Raw genomic sequence first — 18,857 nt, 5'->3', positions numbered from 1 at the left:
AACCAATAATAAAGTCGACGGGATAGGGCAGGACAGGGCAGCTGGATAATTATAATAATAATAATAATAATAATAATAATAATAATAATAATAATAATAATAATAAGGGAGCTGACAGGTTATAACCTACGCCCTAACGTACCCCACAAGTTTGGGCTCCTCATCTGGGCTTCACGCCTTTAGCAGCCCATATTTTACGGGCTGGGCTTTTCTATGGATCTGAGACTCGTTTTAACAAGGGTGGGCTTTTCTATGGACCTTAGCATAAGCTCTCGTGACTTTATGTGTGACTCCCTCTTAACCATTTTCAACGCGACAAAATAGACATTTAAAAAAAAAATATTTAATTTAGATGAAAAATAATAAAAAGGACCACATTAAAGTAATTAATTATTGGAGTTTAAGGATTAGTCAAAAAATAAAGTAATAAAGAGAAGAAATTGGTGATTGGTTGTTATTTCCGGCACTTTTTCTACCCTAAAGTTTATTCTTGTCCTCTCCTCCTTTATTCCCTCACCATCAAATTTCCCACTTTTTTTATTTATTTATTTTTTAATTTTTCACTGGGTCGATTTATTATTTTATTCTCTTATCCTAAAGATACTTACACTTTGTTCTCCATTACATATATTATTATTATTATTATTATTATAATGATGATTAAAAGAAAAAGAAAATAAATTAATGCAAGAACATGAAGGAATAAAATCCAAGAATGTTTCTGCAAATTTCCGAGTTTGAGGTTGAGAGAAAAGAAGGAAGAGTGAATACAAATTATATCCTTTTTCTTTTTGTTCTTTGAAAAAAGAATAATTTACCCATAAAGAGAATGAATGGTAATAAAGATGATGTGTAATCATTATAAGGGTCACAACTTTCATGCACCTATTCATATATATGTATACGTATGTGTGTATGTATATGGTTCTTTTACTTTTCCTTTAATTTCACTCTCTCTAAAGAGTGTGAGAAGGAAGTTGAAGGGGAGTTGGGTTCGGGTAGGACTCGAGAAGTGAAAAAGGGTCGATTATATCTAAGGAAGTTGAAGGGGAGTTGGGTTCGAGTAGGATTCGAGAAGTGAAAAGGGGTCATTATATCTAAGGAAGTTGAAGGGGAGTTGGGTTTGGGTAGGATCCGAGAAGTGAAAAAGGGTCGATCGGTGATCCTCATGGGTTTTTGGTTTGGGATTTTTTTTTTTTTTTTTTTGGCTTCGAGACAAAAATATATATATATTTGAACTTTGGGGTGTGTTTCAATTCAACAAATTTGAAAGCTTAAAATACCAATAATGTGGAGAATGGTTTTTGTTTTTGACTATCCATGACCGTGGAGATTCGGGTTGTCCGACTCGGGCCAAAATGATGAATACTTCATCCATTGATCTGCCTCTCGACTACTCGATATGGATGATTCCTGCTCCAAAACCCACTTTGTCAAACAAAAGTTAATCGATTACCGAACAAATTACAATTTTTAAAAATATATTTATATAGTTTAGGCTTGGATTCTAAATCTTAAAACATTTAAATGTGATTGTTAACCTACTCATTTGCTTCCACTATTACTCGCCTTAAACCCTAAAAAATCCCATTACGCATTACATAACACACTAGCTCATAACTTTATTATCAAAACACGTAATATTAGTGACCGTATAAATAATTAAAATGTAAATTTAATCTAATATTTAAAATTATAAGAAAATTTGTCTAAACTATATGGATAAAATAGTGACGTTTTGAATTATAAAGTTAAAATTGAAACTAAATTCAAACCCTAAAGAGAAGGTAAGTACTCCAATTTCTATCTTTTTCTTTTTTCTTACTGTTCTTTTGAACCTTTTTTTTTTTTTTTTTTTTTTTTTTTCTGGATAAATAAATAAAAAAGGTAGCGGGGTTCATGGAATTCAGAGTAAAAAAGTAAAGAAAAAGAAAGAGAGAAAAAAAAAAAAAAAAAAAAAAAGATGTATTGTAAAGAACTCACAGGTGGGTGATGTTTGATGGAAGAAGAAGAAGAAGAAGTGCAGCCCATGATGAGTTCTTCCAGGCCTGACGCCGACCTTCCTCCCATTTTATGATGCTCACTTTCACCTTCCTCCTGCTGCTGCTGCTCATGTTTCCATTTCACGCAGTCATTTTCATTTCCAGACATAAAAACACAGACAACAATCATTACCTTAATCATTTCAACTAAATTTAACTCACTCTATTTCCCGACACTACTCTTCCATGTTTGTTTCCTTTTTGCCCGACATCTTCTTTAACCCTATTCTCACCGTAACTTACTCAAACATTTGGCTGATAACCTATGTTTTAACTCTTTGGAACGACGACCCTCTAAAATGATATCATTATTGTCCACTTTGAGTATAAGATCCCATGACTTTGCTCTTGATTCCTCCAAAGGCCTTATAACAAAGGACCCTAAGACTCCTTTACCAATAATCTTCAAGAAATCTCCCATCGAACAAAATATACTATAAAGCCTCTTCCAAGGCCTATAGAGCCCTCGAACAACCTCTCCTGAATCAAGACTCGACTCCCTTCTCTGGAGCTCTCGAACAAACTATACCATTTGTTCGACACTTTCTCACAACTTGCCTGTTCTACATTTAAGTATTCTATTCTATTGACATGATTAAGCTATGATACCATGTTAGAAACCACGACCCTCTACAAGGATATAATATTATCCATTCTGAGCATAAGCTCTCGTGGCTAAAGACTTCATACCAAAAAAGATGTATTCTTTACTTATAAACTCATGATTAACCCCTAAGCTCTTCTCCAATGAACGTACTGTGTAGAGAATTCTCTCTTTTATCTTTAGTTACTCTTTTATGTTTCTACGTTAATGGAAAAAGTCATTCAAACCAAACCACAAAGTATTAGTTTCAATGTCTATAACTGAATACCTTCCAAAATTCAATCTTTCTCGAGAAATGAGACGAGTGACCAAACCCCACATGCAAAATCCCATTATTTCATCTCTTCTTTTAATGCACACATAAACAAAACCACCATATATTATCCTCACCATTAAAAACACCAAAAAAAAGAGACCATTAATTATAGTACCTGCTGATGAAATTGTTGATTTTGGATTATGATCGGAGAAGGATGATGAAATGAATCGTGATCAAGGAGGAGAAGAGGAGGAGGCGGCGGCGGAGGAGAGATAATGGCGGAGATTTGATGACTCGGATGATTGCTGATGTGGAAGGCTGTGGTTGGTAGATGATGGTGAACAATAGAACGATGCTGGTCGTTGTGGGCCACCACAAGCTGATGGTGGTGGTCTCGCAGCTCAAACTCGCCACTGCTGCTGCATGCGCCGCCGCTTGTTCGGCCTTTCATTCCCACCTGCAATATGTTCCTAGTGTTTATCAGGTTAGTTTTTACCACTGATTTTGATTTAATTTCTAATATTTTAAACGCTTTTCACTGTGAATTGGGTTTATGTTTTAACCTCTAAAGTTTAAATCTTTTTGTTTGGGTAAATATTAAATGTGCCTAATATGGTCAGAAATAACCTCGTCAAAGCTTGTTGTTCTAAATGGGCCAAACCCAAAATGGTCAGATTTGAGATGTTGAATGTCCAACGAACTGAAGCTAGAAATGGAAGCTCCAACACCACCGCCAGCCGGAGACATTTCGTCGGCTTGAGCCATGGAAGAACAGCTGCTCCCACTTGCAACAACCTCAAAACCTGTCTCCGCCGCCGCAAGGCTTCTGTCCGACCAGTTGCACTGCCGTGGCTGTGTCTGATAAAATATCTTCGACACCACCAATTCTCCTTCTTTCTCTTCCTCATGCTGTCCCAAATGGTATTGATGCATGACCCAATTCGTCTTTTCCGGCTTCCGATTCTTGCCGAAGTTTGTGTAAAGAACCAAGATTTTCTTGCAGCCCTTTTGCTTGCCACTCGCCATCACCGGTCGGGTCTTCCCCGTCTTGTGCCACCGCGTTTCGCCACCCCGTAAGTCGCACTCCGTTTGAATTTTCCTCCGCTTTCTCGTCCCCGTCGTGTACGCTTTCGACGGCCGGTGGAAGAAATGCCTACTCAATCCGTCCCTACTAACTCCTATTATGGACACAGAAAAAATAATCACAACTCTGCACAATAGTATGATATTGTCCACTAATTTTGTTAAATCCATGATCATTCATTAAATTAGTCGGAAAAAAAAAAGTAAACAACCTGGAAGTTTCTTGGGATGGGTATAACAAATTCCATCTTCTCCTTCAATTGTGGGAATAAACTCATCAATCAAAGGATGAGATTTCATGTCTTTTGCTTTAACTTTTGCTTCTAGATGTTCGATCAATTCTTGATCGGTCGGATCAAACTTCACTCCGGCTGGTAAGCCGACCCAATCCTGATAAACCCTCTTCCAATCAAAACTAATTACTGGGTTTCTCTTAATTATCATATATGAATCAAATTCACTCAAAAAAAAAAAAAAAAAAAAAAAAAAAAATCAGTACCGGCCTTCCTTCAAGCTTATGGCCGCAACCAGGGCAGTGTTTGGATCCACACATCTGATGCTGTTCAAGCTTTGCATCTAGTAAAGAATCGGAGCCGCCGCCAACGATTGAACCGATTTTACTATTTCTCATATCTTTATGGTTTCTTGAACGGAGTTGTGGTGGTTCATGTCCAAGAGGAAGAGAGGTTTATGAATATATGGAGGTGTAGCCGCCGCAATCAGTTGAAACGCCACCGTTTTTTCAAAAGGAGAAGGATGAAGAAGAAGAAGAAGAAGAAGAAGAAGAAGAACAAAACAAAAGTGGGCTAGAATTGTTTTAGTTTCTCACTGGCGGCTATTGTAGAGTAGCTTTAACTTTAACTCAACTTAAACATAGAGAGAAGACAGAAGAAGCTGAGAAATAAAAGAAAAGGGAAGGTTGCCCTTAATTCAACTTACAAACCCACCGACCTTTTAGCCTCTTTCCTCAATTAAACAAACCACATGTTCACTTTCTCTCTCCTCCTTTTCTCTCTCCAAACCACGCTCTCTCCACAATCTTATGATATCGTCTAAGCTCTCGTGACTTTACTTTTAGTTCTCCCAAAAGACCTTGGTGGGACTCCCCCTCTTCCAACAATGCTCAGGACACTATAGACCCAAGCCTCCCCTTAATCGAGACTCGACTTCTTCTTTTGACTACAATTTTTAGGGTCTCAATTTCGTGGTTCAATATTTGAAGATTCTATTGACATGACTAAGTTAAGTGCATGACTCATGACTCTCCATAATTGTATAATTGTTTACTCATGACTTTGTTTTTGGATTCCCTAAAATGGAGATGTATTCCTTGCTTATAAATTCATGATCAACCTCTTAATTAGTCGATGTGAGACTCGTCTCCAAACAATCCACAACTTTGATAATACAAAACGAAAGTATAAAACTTGGGTAGCTTTTGGATAGCCAAAGACTGCGGTGGAACATGCTAATTTCAAATTAAATACATAGCTTTAATAAAAAAGTTCATGGAATCAAGACGTTGGTTTAAAGTTGAAACTAAGGTATATATGTGAAGAAAATAATCAAAATGGGAAAATAAGGATGAGAACTTTAATTAATTCACCTAATTATATCAATTTGGATATAAAAATGACAACTTTGATTGTGTTTTGAACCGTCTTTTACTGTAACAACTCGTTTCACTACTAGCAGATATTGTTCTTTTAATTATATGAATTTAGATATAAAAATGACAACTTTGATTGTGTTTTGATCGTCTTTTACTATAACAACCCATATCCACCGCCAGTAGATATTGTCTTTTTTGGACTTTCCCTTTCGGGTTTGCTCTCAAGACCATTTGTAACGTCCCAGATCCATCGCTAGCAGATATTGTCCTCTATGGGTTTTTCCTCCCTGGAAGGTTTCCACACCCTTATAAATGGTGGTTTGTTCTCCTCCCCAACCAATGTGAGACATCACAATCCACCCCTCTTCGGGGCCTAGTGTCCTCACTGGCCCTCTTTCATTCCTCCAATCTCGATGTGAGACCGCCCCCAAATCCACCCCCTTTAGGGACTTTAAAATGCGTCGGCTAGGGAAATGTTTCCATAAATGATGTTTTGTTCTCCTCCCGAACCAGCGTGAAAGTGAGAGAAGGTGATGAGTTGATGAGTGGGCATGATGCCTTTTGGGCATGAATGATGAGAGAGAGAGAGAGAGAGGAGGAAGAAGAAGAAGAGGAAGAAGAAGAAGAAGTTGCTTCATAAGAAAGGGAAAAACAAGAGTAGAGAGAGAAGTGGAAGAAGGACCACTAGAAAAGGCCTGTAATTAGAGCTGATTAAGAACCCTAAAAAGGGGCTATGGAAACTTGGACCAGAAGCACACACACATCAAACATTTCAATATTACATGGTTTCATTAAAAGCCTAAAAAAAAACAATAAGATGATTGCTTGGCTTCACGTTTTGTTCTCACATTCTCATTCACAAATACACAGACCAAATGATGGGATTCAGAACCCTCCACTTTCCCCCACCAACTCTCTCCCTTTCCCAATTTTCCTCTTTTAAAACCCTAATTAAATCCAAGTCTTTTTGTAAATGGGTTTTCTTTCCTTCGTTACATATGGTTGGGAGGAGTCTCACGTTCCCTAATCAAGGAAAAAATCATGAGTTTATAAGTAAAGAAGATGCATTTGTCGTTCGAGCTTTTCAATCGGTTTTTGACATATACACTAAGACTACCCATCATATGACCAACAATCAAGCAGCATTTGTCTCATCCTCGCCGTCGGGTATCGTACACGTTTGATATAAATAAGCACTTTGTAGGCTATCAGTGGAGGACTATGAGATCGTTCACTCGATCCCAAAAAAAGAACTCTCTCAACCCTAGTAGGCTTGTTAGGATGAAGGACATCCAATAGCTTATAGAGAGACTGAAGGTGATGTTTCTGCCATATACCATCATCCATATAAGTATAATATTATTGTAAAAGGTCGTTGTTTATAAATAGAAAAAATCTATTTTATGAGTAAACTTTTCAAAGGGTATATTTTTCTCCAATAATTTTTAGCAATTATTTTAATTTTGTGAGTATCAAAGTCGGAGATGAGATTTGACAACTTAGGTGGGACGAAAATGTCGTACCTGAATCCCGCTCAATTGATTTTTTTTTTCATAAAAATAAAATTATTAATGAAATATGGTTACATATTATTGTTGTCGAAATAAAATGGACCAAAAAATTTATTGTCCCCAACCTAGGACAAATAGCTTCTATCCTACTTCAACAACATTATATATATATATATATATATATATATATATATATATATATATATATATATATATATATTTGTAGCTTTTTAGTTTTAATTTATTTGTTTAATACTTATTTAAACAAAGTAATAAACAAATCATAATACCTTAATTCGAACATGGGCAATTAGTGTCTACCGTTTAAATGGTTGTCTTTAGTTGTTGGATAAAAAACTCATTAAAAAAACCACATATTTCAATTTAACTCTAATTTATTAAATAATATATTAATTATCCTTTTAAAAGTCTCTACCATAAATGTAATTTAATTTAAAAATAAATAAATAAATGCATTTTTAATTTGGATAACCAAGATTCATAGCAATTAATGCAATCCTATTGGTTGTTCTACTTTTGTGGCTTTAATTGTATTTTTAAAAAAACAAATTATCAGACATATATGTCATTTTACATAATTAATTTAAAATCTTTATAATGATTTTATACGCATGTGACATTAAATATTCCAATTAATATATAAACAGACATTATTTAATTTATGCACCTTATTATAGCTTCTATATATATATAAATATAATTGAAGTGTTATTTAATTTCAAGCCAAATATATATAGTTTGACTTCAAATATTTCTTTTACAAAAATTAAAATATTTATATGGATGCTTACGGTGATATTTCAATTGATATGGGATTTATTATTATTATTAGTTTTTTAGTAAAAGAAAATTTTAAAATGTGAGAAATTCTCTTAAATTCCACTCTCTAATATTCATATATCTTTTGCTTTTGGGGTCAACCAAAAAGGGAGGGAGAAAAGGAAATCACGAGTTTCTCTTTAATCTGGCTTTCAAATTCCAGACGACATTGAGTTGAAGTGTCTTGAAGAGGGGTATGGAAGAGCATAAGAACATTATCCCACATGCCACCAAAAATTGCAGCATAAACCGAGCGGAATTGTTCGATATTCTTCTGAAGAAATGCCAGGTAAAACCACGACATGCTTAATAATATGCACTATATTCTCATTCTTTATCTTATGGATGGTGTTGATAAGTGGTCTTGGTGAGGAGATGAACTCGTGTTTATGGATGATTCCTTTTGCCCATAAGGTGTTTGATACAATGTCTGAATCATTTTTTCAATGTAGTGGTTGCTCTGCCGATGCTACTCTTGCTTTTATTCATATTCTTTTTCTTTGTTTACTTGTGCATCGTCGACTCATTTGAATATTCCAGCATGTTTGAACATATCTATATGGAAAGAAGCTGACTGCAGTTTTGTTTCTTCAGAAGGAAGAAAAATGCGCCTTCCTTAGACAAGATGGTCAAGTTTCCAGGGCTACCCTAAAGGTAGAATTTTTTTCCATCTTTCAACGTGGAAGATTGTTCGAGGATTGTTGGGAGGGAGTCCCACGTTGGCTAATTTAGGAAATGATCACAAGTTTATAAGTAATTAATACATCTCCATTGGTATGAGGCCTTTTGGAGAAGCCCAAAGTAAAACCACGAGAGTTTATGCTCAAAGTGGACAATATCATACCATTGTGGAGATCCGTGATTCTTAACCAATCATTGACTTTTTTTGGTGGAGTTGGGTTTCAACTTCCATATAATCACTCCTCTCTTAAAGAATCGAAATGAATTAATTTTTCTTCTTTAATGTGACTTTCCCATTATCCAGATATCTTGAACAAGGATGGTCTACCAGAAACTTCAAGTACTAGAAAACTTATTCTCATCAATGGTAACATTGGACCCAAAAGAACAGCACTTGATGTTTTGTCTCCTGACATTTATACACCAATCGTGGACGTGGAACTTCTAGATCACTGGAATGATGAATACGAAGGGGTCATCATTAATTCAGAGAGCCTACCCTCTTCTGCAAACGCCTTTGCATCAGCTCTCCAGGCATCTCTCTTCCAATGAAAGCTCAAGGTCTGGGAAAAAGTAAAGTTTCCCTTTCTTCTTTATACCACAGTTTTCTTGAGATCTCTGTGCCTAGAACCTTTTTTTTCCTTCCAAATTACAAACAGAGCAAGCTGAACTTGTTTCTGTGGCCATTGATGTGAGATAATAACTGATATTTTTAGTTCACACTTTCAATCACTGCAAAAGCTGTGGCATCAGATTCTCGAATGTGAACTTCCATAGCCATTATTAGATATTTTAGAGTTGTTACTTTCAGGAGGGGTTCAACTCTCATCATGCTGAAGCTGGATATGTCATGCTCACTTACTGAATTCCTACTTTGTCCTGCATGCTCCCTTCTGGCCCCTCGCATCATATTGGCGTTGTAGCATTCCTCATCAATGACAACGAGGAGGTACCTGTTTTCCACTTTACAACTGCTTTTCTCTCTGTTTAATAGAATAAGATCCTTTTACGTCCTTATTGATATGATTTCATTCACTTTACATTGGTAGCATTTGGTTCATGAGTGTAAAACGTTGAACCTGTGTAGTTTAAAAGTGAAAAACTTAAATTGCCCTAGCACATGTTTGGTTTTACAAAAGTTTAAATGTCAGTCTCAATTTGTCAAACACATGGTTATGTTAGAAGTAGGATTAGCAAACTTGTAGCATAATATAAACCAGCTCCCTTTTGCCTAACTTTCAAATTTCAAGTGTCCTTTTGGGCTTAAACACACACCAGTTTTATTGAGTTCAATGTCTTGGTGAGATTTAAACCTTCAACTAATCGATAATATGTTTCTGAACTAGTTTATGTTAGAGGATTGTTGGGAGGGAGTTTCACATTGGCTAACTTAGGAAATGATCACGGGTTTATAAGTAAGGAATACATCTCCATTGGTATGAGGCCTTTAGGGAAGCTCAAAGCAAAGCCACGAGAGCTTATGCTCAAAGTGGACAATATTATACCATTGTGGAGAGCCGTTATTCCTAACATGGTATTAGAGTCATGCCCTTAACTTAGCCATGTAAATAGAATCCTCAAATGTCGAACAAAGAAGTGTGAGCCTAGAAGATGTAGTCAAAAGTGACTCAAGTGTCGAACAAAAGGTGTATTTTGTTCGAGGACTCCAAAGAAGGAGTTGAGCCTCGATTAGGATGAGGTTGTTCGAGAGCTCCATAGGCCTCGGGGGAGGCTCTATAGTGTACTTTGTTCAGAGGGAGGATTGCTGAGAATTGTTGGGAGGGAGTCACACCTTGGCTAATTTAGGGAATGATTATGGGTTAATAAGTAAAGAATTCTTCTCCATTGGTATGAAGCCTTTTGGGGAAACCTAAAGCAAAACCACGAGGGATTATACTCAAAGTGGACAATATCATATCATTGTGGAAAGTCATTATTCCTAATAGTTTAGTTATATTTAGTTAGCTAAAATGCACACTTTTTTGCTTTTGCATTATATTAAAATGGTGAAAAAATATTGTTCTTAGTTATAAATCTACAATAGTTGTACATTGATCGCATCATTCTCTTTTTCTATGAATACTAGAACTATTTCATAGGTGCTTGTGGTGAAGAGAAATGTTCTTGTAGTTGCTCGGGCGTGTGGAAATTGCCAACTGTTTACGTTAACACTTCATTTTTACAGTCCATTGTTTTCAAATCAATACCATTTTCTGGAGGATTGCTTGTCTGATGTTCTGCCTGGTAATCACATTCGTGTTCTATATGATCGTTGGGAGGATATAAACTCTGTCTTCTCACTTTAATCAATTTCAGATCGATTCAATGTTCTTGGAAATCGTTGCTTTTCTGGTATGGGCTCCCTAGGAATCACGACTCTCCACAATGGTATGATATTGTCCACTTTGAGCATAAGCTTTCATGGCTTTGCTTTGGACTTCCCCAAAATGCCTCATACCAATGAAGATGGTATTCCTCATTTATAAACTCATGATCTTCCACTAAATTAACCAATGTGAGACTTACTCCCAATAATCCTTAACACTCCCCCGTTCTTGCCAAATTCGATTCTATTAAATAAAGAAATTGAAATGATCTGAGTATCAATTAATAAATGGTAAAAGAAAATAGGGACAAATTTGAAAAGAGGATGATGCTTTATATGTATTTATTCGAACATCCCATCTAATCTTAGCCATTAAAAATATAATCTAACACCATATATTGTATGGGTATATTTCCAATAAGCCCATGTATCTTCGTTATCTATATAATATATATATATATATATATATTAGATTAACTAGTAGATTTGAACTTAAACGTGTGAAGCTTCGAGTTTGTATCAATAGGTCTCTACTACATTCAATCTTTTCTAAAATAAATAAATCTATGCGACAGAAATAATATAAAAAATTAAAAATTTATTAAAAAGAGATGAAATTACACTAAACCCATTTCAACTGTTGAGATTATAGGGGAAAAAAGTAATTGTGGATGCTAAAATTCTATTAAAAAAAAAAAAAATGCAATCCCCCAAACTTGTTCCACAATTTTCTCTTTTTTGCTTGTCACTGGTAGTCGACCATTTTAAATGAAATGCCAAAAAGTAACTAACTTTAAGATAATTATTGATTTATTTCTTTTTTAGGAGAGAAACCAGACAAAAAATCCAACGTAAAATATAGCAAACCAATTTCCATTTTGCACAAGGTGCCCGTGTTTTTCGGGCTCCTTATCTTTTCCTCTTCTCCTATTAGACTTCGACACGTGGACTGAGATTCAAGCTTTTCAATTGGAATATGTATTCCTTTTTTGGCAGGTTCCCTCCACCAACGGGATTCTTTAACAAAGTGAGTGCGGTGGTTGGTTGGTTGGTTGGTCTTCACTTTTTGATTTTTGGATTTACAGTCAATACCTTAATAACATTTTAATATTAATAACACAACATTCATGGGTGTATATAGTCACACAACTGCAACATTTATTTTCTAAATTAAAAGTTAATTTCATGTTGATTAAGGATTTTCAACAAAAATTTACTATTACGACCATAATATGGTATAAAAAATCTATAATCAATTAATTTAATTTTTAAATTTGTTCCATTTAAACCAAACCAATTTTATTTTCTTAAGGGTTCATATTATTTATGGATGACGTGAGAGAATATACATAAATAAAATGTAGAGCTAGAAGTAATCTTTTTATATATATATATGTTTAAAATTACAAGAGGATATGATTAAAATAAATAAATAAATAAAATGGTATGTCATCGTAGGAATGTCAAATCAAAAAATAAATATTAAATTACGTCAGCTTTCTATTTTTCAAATATACACAGACTATACTCAGCTTTCCATGGTTTTCTAACAACAAAATAGGTCAGCTTTATTTATTTATTTATTTTTTAATTGAATCCTAAAATTAAATTGTATTATTTTAGAACTCAGGAGATAAATAATAATAATAATAATAATAATAATTTATTATTATTTATCCATGCTTACTTTGATATTTTTTTATACATTCAAATATTTTAACTTCAAAAAAATGATAATAATACTCATTAATAATTTTTTTAGATTTTAGATAAATAACCAATCATATATTTTTTAAAATTTAAATACTTTTAAAAGTTGATTAATTAAATGTAAAAAAGAAAAAAAAATATATCTTTACATGTCTTAACTAATTTTATATAAAAAATTACAAATCATATTCGTAGAGATAAAGTTTACAAATTATTAATAAAATACCCGAATAAGATTTCGTTTATTTAATAAAAGAAATATAGTAGTATTGAAATGCCAAGTGAATCAGAAAAAAAAATAAAAAAATAATTATAAAAGTAAATTAAGTTCCGTGGTCGATTAGAGTATCAAATTTCGAAAAGGAAAATGATTCAGGAATCTCCAACACCCTTTTTAAAATTTTCTATTTTAAAAACATTTTCTGGTTGTTTTTGTCTGATTGCGCCACTCAAACCCCACTCTTATCGGAAGAACTGTATGGTAACAATAATCATATGGCACAAGAAAGTGGTCGTAGTTCCTCCAGTTTTTAGCCACCAGATTTCTCTCGATCCAAAATACCAGAGCCTTTTCAGCCCCAGCGATGATACCCAGAAAGCAATTTTAGCGTCTACTGTTGAATTTCTACTTTTCCGGGACTCTTTCACCGATTCGTCAACAGGGCCCCCCCTATATCTGTGTGTATATATATATATATCTTTCGCCATTCTGTTTCCTGTTCAACCAATTTAGATTTGTGGCTTGCCCTCGTCGATTTATTGTTTCATGATCGTTTGGGATCGCGATGGCGACAACTGCTAATAACATTAACAGTAGCAAGGCGAAGATTGTCCATGGAGATTCTGGTTATGTTCTTGAAGATGTTCCTCACTTGTCCGACTATATTTTTGATCTCCCTGTATGTTCTTTTTCCAACCCCATCTGGTTTTTTTTTTTCTGATTTCTTGTTTCCTTGATGTTGCGATGTTGATCTCAACCAGATTTAGTAATCTGGGTTTGTTTGATTTAGTCATTTTGTTGATGAATCTTGTTTAAAATTGGCGGGCGTAAATGATGTTCGTATTATTAGTTCGGTGGTGCCGCTGTTTGTTGGCTTCTGATGATCTGATGGTTTGTTTTGCTTGCAGACGTATTCCAATCCATTGCAAGACAATCCTGCGTACTCTGCAGTCAGGTTGGTGCTTCTTCTTTTGTGTTTTTCTAATCTCTTATGTGTTTTTTTTTTATGGTTGCTTGGGAGATTGAGGTTAGGAATCACGACTCTCCACGATGATATTGTCTACTTTGAGCATAAGCTATCGTGGCTTAGTTTTGGGTTTCCCCCCCGACTTATAAATCCATGATCAATCCGTAAATTAATGTGGGACTCCCCTGAGGTCTATGTAGCCATCGAACAGCTTTTCCTTAATCGAGCCTCGACTCCTTTCTCTGGAGCCTTCGAACAAAGGTCGACACATGAGTCACTTTTAACTACACTTTTGAATGACTCTGATATCATGTTAGGAATCAGAGATCTCTACAATGGTATGACATTATCCATTTTGAGCATAAGCTCTCGTAACTTTGCTTTGGGCTTCTCCCAAAAGGCCTCGTACCAATGAACATGTATTCCTTACTTATAAACTCGTAATCATTCTCTAAATTAACGTGGGACTCCCTCCCAACCATCCTCAACAATTCGCTGATTTCCTTTGTGATTGATAAACTTAATCTATGTTTTGCAGGCAGTATTTTGTGCATGTTGATGATTCCGTTCCTCAGAGGGTTAGCTTTTTTCTTGGACCTTACCTTTAGTTTCTAGGGAGTTTGCATATTATTGTAAATTTAAATGAATCTTAAACTATGGGATTTCGTTACAAAATGTGAGGTTGTGCATAAAGATGTCCTGATAGATGCTATGGCATTTCCTGGTTTCATGAGGAAATAGCTCTAAATGGCAAGATTTATGAAGCGTTGACATATGAAAATGATCATATTCTCATGTAGCAAGATGCATCACTGTTTTCATTGCTTTTGCAGATTGTTGTTCACAAGAGTGGCCCAAGAGGAGTACATTTTAGGCGTGCTGGCCCGCGCCAACGAGTTAGCTCTCTCTTGATTCCTCTCTCAATGTATGTTTTTTAGTTTCATCCTTTAGTTTTTGAGTTGCAATGGCTTGTTGTTTCAGGTATACTTCCAGTCAGATGAGGTTCATGCTTGTATCGTGACATGTGGCGGTCTTTGCCCCGGTCTGAACACCGTGATCAGAGAACTAGTTTGTGGCTTATACAATATGTATGGTGTCAAGAAGGTTCTAGGAATTGAAGTAAGTCATTGCCTTAATCCCTGCACTTACCTACACAAAGGATGCTTTACTAAGCGAAAAGGGACATGCAGGGTGGATATAGAGGGTTCTATTCTAAGAATACCATTCCTTTGACTCCAAAGTTCGTGAATGATATCCATAAACGTGGTGGAACTGTCATTGGGTCATCACGAGGTGGTCATGATACTTCAAAGATAGTCGACAGCATTCAAGATCGTGGCATCAATCAGGTGTGAATGTGATACCATTTTTGTGCAATTTCAATGGGAAGTGAGATTCTTGGATCATAGTTCATTGGTTTCCTTTTCTCAGGTTTACATAATTGGTGGAGATGGAACTCAGAAGGGAGCAGCTGCTATATATGAGGTAACATAGTTAAGTACTGAAACTTGGCGTCTTGATGTCGTGTATTCTTGTTTTTTTTAATTAAGGTTTGATATAACGTGAGATCCCATATCTGTTGTAGAGGGGAACGAAGCGTTCCTTTTAAGAGTGTGTTTTAAAACATTGACAGGAAACCCAAAGAGGATAATATCTGTTGTTAATGTAAATCTCTCGTGGCTTATCCTCTTTCTGTTTTGTGGTTTGTATGGGAAAAAATGATTATTTGTTCCTCAGGAAGTCAGAAGGAGAGGGCTCAAAGTTGCTGTTGTTGGGATCCCGAAAACCATCGATAACGACATCCCGGTACGTTATTCATGTTCCAACGTTGATTGTCGTACTAAATCGAACAGTTACTGGTTCTAAGTGGATTCTGTCTGGTTCTGATGCAGATCATTGACAAAACCTTTGGCTTTGACACTGCTGTTGAGGAGGCTCAGCGTGCTATAAACGCCGCCCATGTTGAATCTGAAAGTATGGAGAATGGTATAGGACTTGTGAAGTTGATGGGTCGCTATTGTGGTAAGTTTGCAGCTTTGGCTAATAATTAGCTACATCATATGAACTTGTCAAAGCTCGTACTAAGTCCTGATGTTGGTTTCCTGGTGATGAGTGCAGGGTTCATAGCAATGTATGCAACTCTTGCGAGCAGGGATGTCGACTGTTGCTTAATTCCCGAGTCGCCTTTCTATCTTGAAGGACCTGGTGGACTCTATGAATACATAGCAAGATGTCTGAAAGACAACGGTCACATGGTCATTGTCATTGCAGAAGGAGCTGGGCAGGAGCTGCTTTCTGGAAGCCTCGATTCTAATAAGCAGGATGCTTCTGGGAACAAGCTTCTTCAAGATGTTGGGCTATGGATATCACAGAAAATCAAGGTTTAGTGCCTACCCTCTTTTCTACAAACATTTGTTCGTTTCAGTTGGATCGTATAGTACATAGAACACTTGAATCAAATCATTGTTCGCTGAGAATTTCATGTCTGTTTCTGCAGGATCATTTTTCAAAAGAACATAAGATGACCATAAACCTCAAATATATTGGTAGGTTCCAAGTGATTTATTTTCTTACCATTAGATATTTTATATCAGACGTATAATACTGTTGTTGTGACAGATCCGACGTACATGATCCGAGCTATTCCAAGTAATGCCTCTGACAATGTTTACTGCACTCTGCTTGCTCAAAGTGCTGTGCATGGAGCAATGGCTGGCTATACTGGCTACACTAGTGGGCTTGTTAACGGAAGACAGACATACATTCCCTTCTACGTAAGACCTCGACCCTGAGTTTGACCCCGACTCCCCCCATATATAGTCATAGAATATACCCCAAGAATCATGCATGGATGTATGTGAGATCCTACTTTGGTTGGAGAGGGGAAGAAATCATTCCTTATAAGGGTGTGGAAACATCTCCTTAGTAGACATGTTTTAAAACTGTGAGGTTGACGGCGATATGTAACGGGTTAAAGCGGACAATATCTACTAGTGGTGAGCTTGGGCTGTTACAAATGGTATTAGAGCCAGGCACCGAATGGTGTGCCAGCGAGGACGCTGGACTCCCAAGGGGGGTGGATTGTGAGATCTCACTTTGGTTGGAGAGGGGAACAATGCACATTCCTTATAAGGGTGTGGAAGCCTCTCCCTAACAGACACGTTTTAGAACTGTGAGGCTGACGATGATATGTAACGGGCCAAAGTGGATAATATCTATTAGTGGTGGGCTTGGGTTGTTACAAATCATATTAGAACCATGCACTGAATGGTGTGCCAGCGAGGACGCTGGACCCCCAAGGGAGGTGGATTGTGATCCCACGTTGGTTGGAGAAGGGAACAATGCACCTTCCTTATATAAGGGTGTGGAAACATCTCCCTAACAGACACATTTTAAAACCATGAGGCTGACGATGATACGTAACGGGCCAAAGTGGATAATATCTACTAGCGGTGGGCTTGAGTTGTTACAAATGGTATTAGAGTTAGGCACTTAATGGTGTGCCAGCGAGGATGTTGGGCCCCCAAGAAGGGTGGATTGTGAGATCCCACATTGGTTGGAGAGGGGAACAATGCGCATTCCTTATAAGGGTGTGGAAACCTCTCCCTAGCAAATGGGTTTTAAAAGTGAGGCTGATGGTGATACGTAATGGGCTAAAGTGGACAGTATCGAGTAGCACTTATTTGAAGTTTTGTGAGTTTAAACTATTTACTACACACTTGTTAGGTTAGGTTAGTGTTTCAGTCAGTCTTGCCTTCCTTGTGCACATAAAACAAGCTCAATCTGACCACAGTTGGAAACGAAACGACGAGTAGAGACATTCATTCATCAAGCTTTACGACGAATGTGACTAACACTGATTTGGTCAATCTGCAGCGAATTACTGAGAAACAGAACAAGGTTGGGATAGCTGACAGAATGTGGGCGAGGCTTCTATCGTCGACAAACCAGCCGAGCTTTCTAACTGCAAAAGACGTAAACGAGGAAGAGATGACGAACCATACGAACGAGTTAAACAATAAGACGGAGGACGAAACGGTGAGCAAACTAGTGTAATGTAGTTCAAACTGAATTGTGTCAAGAATTTGAAAGATGAGTGTTTTGTAGTTAAGCTAAGCTAAGGCTGTTATTTTTGCTTGTTATACTCAGTTTGTTTGTTTGTTTGTTTGTTGTAGGCTAATTGTTTTAGACCAAAGGAGGATTCTCCCATTGTATTGGATCGTTTAGGATAGATCTTTCTCTTAGTCTTGATTATGTCACACAAGTTGTGCTCATCGGTTGCTCACTGGATGAGTTACTGCTGTATGCACCATCTTAATAAATAATATTTCTTTTTTTATTACTACTAATTCTTTTTCATAAATCACCAAATATTTTGCCAACTCCTATTCCAGCTGGCAGCGTCCGAAGGTTTGAAGGTCGAAAAGCAAGCCCTACAATAAGGAAAGGTAGTTTGAAAGGCGGAATAAGACAAGGCAGCTAGGCTAAAGGCGAGGAAGTGACAACTGCTAGCTGGTTATTGATGAGGAGTCAACTTGGTTGAATAAGACAAGACGGCTAGGCTGAAGGCAAGGAAGTCCCATCTGGCAACTATTGGTTGGTTGTCGACGAGGAGGAGTCAACTAGCGAGGTCGAGGTCAGCTTTTGAAAGATTATGTGATTTGAATAAATATTTTCTTCTAAGGACAGTTCTTCCGCTCATTGAATTCCATTACATTAATGAATCCGGCTGGAAAGACTTAGTCATACATATTCTCTGATTCTATTTTGAATAAAGCTTCAAAGTTATTTCTAAATAAACTTATTATCCAATTAGGTTGTTTTAAAATGGGGATAAAGATACATTCTCATGGTGAACAAGCATACGTTGAATTATCTATATTGAATTTCAACTATTCATCGGAGTTTCATAAGCCAATGACTAACCGATAGTTTAACGTCTTATCTGCCATTTCTTGTCCTCCAATGAAGTGTAGAGTTACCTTGAAAGCCAAACGTTCGT

At 36.4% G+C, this 18,857-nt stretch overlaps 2 protein-coding genes and 1 pseudogene across 10 annotated transcripts; 2 read left to right on the top strand and 1 right to left on the bottom strand.

Moving 5' to 3' along the window:
* Nucleotides 1–708: 708 nt before the first annotated feature.
* Nucleotides 709–4,964, bottom strand: LOC111793708 (uncharacterized). Of its 6 annotated transcripts, none has more exons than XM_087122895.1 (6): nt 4,488–4,964; nt 4,201–4,390; nt 3,533–4,083; nt 3,078–3,362; nt 1,984–2,109; nt 709–1,428 (listed from the first exon to the last, which is right to left on the bottom strand). In XM_087122895.1, exons 1-6 carry the CDS (start codon nt 4,617–4,619, stop codon nt 1,315–1,317), a joined length of 1,398 nt encoding a protein of 465 aa, XP_086979021.1. In that variant the 5' UTR covers nt 4,620–4,964; the 3' UTR covers nt 709–1,314. The 6 variants fall into 6 exon arrangements, with proteins under 6 accessions (XP_086979021.1, XP_086979022.1, XP_086979023.1 ...); XM_087122896.1 differs by having other exon boundaries at nt 1,984–2,106; nt 4,488–4,963; XM_087122897.1 differs by having other exon boundaries at nt 4,201–4,378; nt 4,488–4,963.
* A 3,183-nt stretch (nt 4,965–8,147) lies between these two features.
* On the top strand, nt 8,148–11,275 carry LOC111793851 (nudix hydrolase 8-like; annotated as a pseudogene). The gene is made up of 6 exons (XR_015420645.1): nt 8,148–8,240; nt 8,572–8,704; nt 8,937–9,205; nt 9,261–9,323; nt 9,444–9,617; nt 10,719–11,275. The product of XR_015420645.1 is annotated as a nudix hydrolase 8-like (transcript).
* Nucleotides 11,276–13,112: 1,837 nt separating this feature from the next.
* LOC111793951 (ATP-dependent 6-phosphofructokinase 7) lies at nt 13,113–18,603 on the top strand. Of its 3 annotated transcripts, none has more exons than XM_023676034.2 (14): nt 13,113–13,567; nt 13,797–13,843; nt 14,394–14,433; nt 14,689–14,751; nt 14,837–14,974; nt 15,046–15,204; nt 15,287–15,340; nt 15,593–15,661; nt 15,748–15,877; nt 15,974–16,236; nt 16,353–16,401; nt 16,475–16,629; nt 17,732–17,893; nt 18,031–18,197. In XM_023676034.2, the coding sequence occupies exons 1-14, from the start codon at nt 13,454–13,456 to the stop codon at nt 18,085–18,087; spliced, it is 1,500 nt and encodes a 499-aa protein (XP_023531802.1). In that variant the 5' UTR covers nt 13,113–13,453; the 3' UTR covers nt 18,088–18,197. The 3 variants fall into 3 exon arrangements, with proteins under 3 accessions (XP_023531802.1, XP_023531803.2, XP_086979525.1); XM_023676035.2 differs by lacking the exon at nt 18,031–18,197 and adding an exon at nt 18,250–18,603 and having other exon boundaries at nt 13,115–13,567; XM_087123399.1 differs by lacking the exons at nt 13,113–13,567; nt 13,797–13,843 and adding an exon at nt 13,868–14,116.
* Nucleotides 18,604–18,857: the final 254 nt, after the last annotated feature.

This window comes from Cucurbita pepo, chromosome 4 (assembly GCF_057944985.1).
Source record: "Cucurbita pepo subsp. pepo isolate OVF chromosome 4, ASM5794498v1, whole genome shotgun sequence".
Classification (NCBI taxonomy): Eukaryota; Viridiplantae; Streptophyta; class Magnoliopsida; order Cucurbitales; family Cucurbitaceae; genus Cucurbita; species Cucurbita pepo.
Note: the sequence above shows the minus strand (reverse complement) of the source record. Positions and strands in the feature narration are given on the sequence as shown.

Bases quoted from the DNA above. Each gene is read 5' to 3' on its own strand.
- LOC111793708 (XM_087122895.1), bottom strand. From the start codon at position 4,619: ATGAGAAATAGTAAAATCGGTTCAATCGTTGGCGGCGGCTCCGATTCT. The intron at 4,391-4,487 runs GTACTGATTTTT...TTTGATTGGAAG, and splicing joins ATAAGCTTGAAGGAAGGCCG to AGGGTTTATCAGGATTGGGT. The intron at 3,363-3,532 runs GTTATTTCTGAC...AACATATTGCAG, and splicing joins GAACAACAAGCTTTGACGAG to GTGGGAATGAAAGGCCGAAC.
- LOC111793951 (XM_023676034.2), top strand. From the start codon at position 13,454: ATGGCGACAACTGCTAATAACATTAACAGTAGCAAGGCGAAGATTGTC. The intron at 15,205-15,286 runs GTGTGAATGTGA...TCCTTTTCTCAG, and splicing joins AAGATCGTGGCATCAATCAG to GTTTACATAATTGGTGGAGA. The intron at 15,662-15,747 runs GTACGTTATTCA...GTTCTGATGCAG, and splicing joins CCATCGATAACGACATCCCG to ATCATTGACAAAACCTTTGG.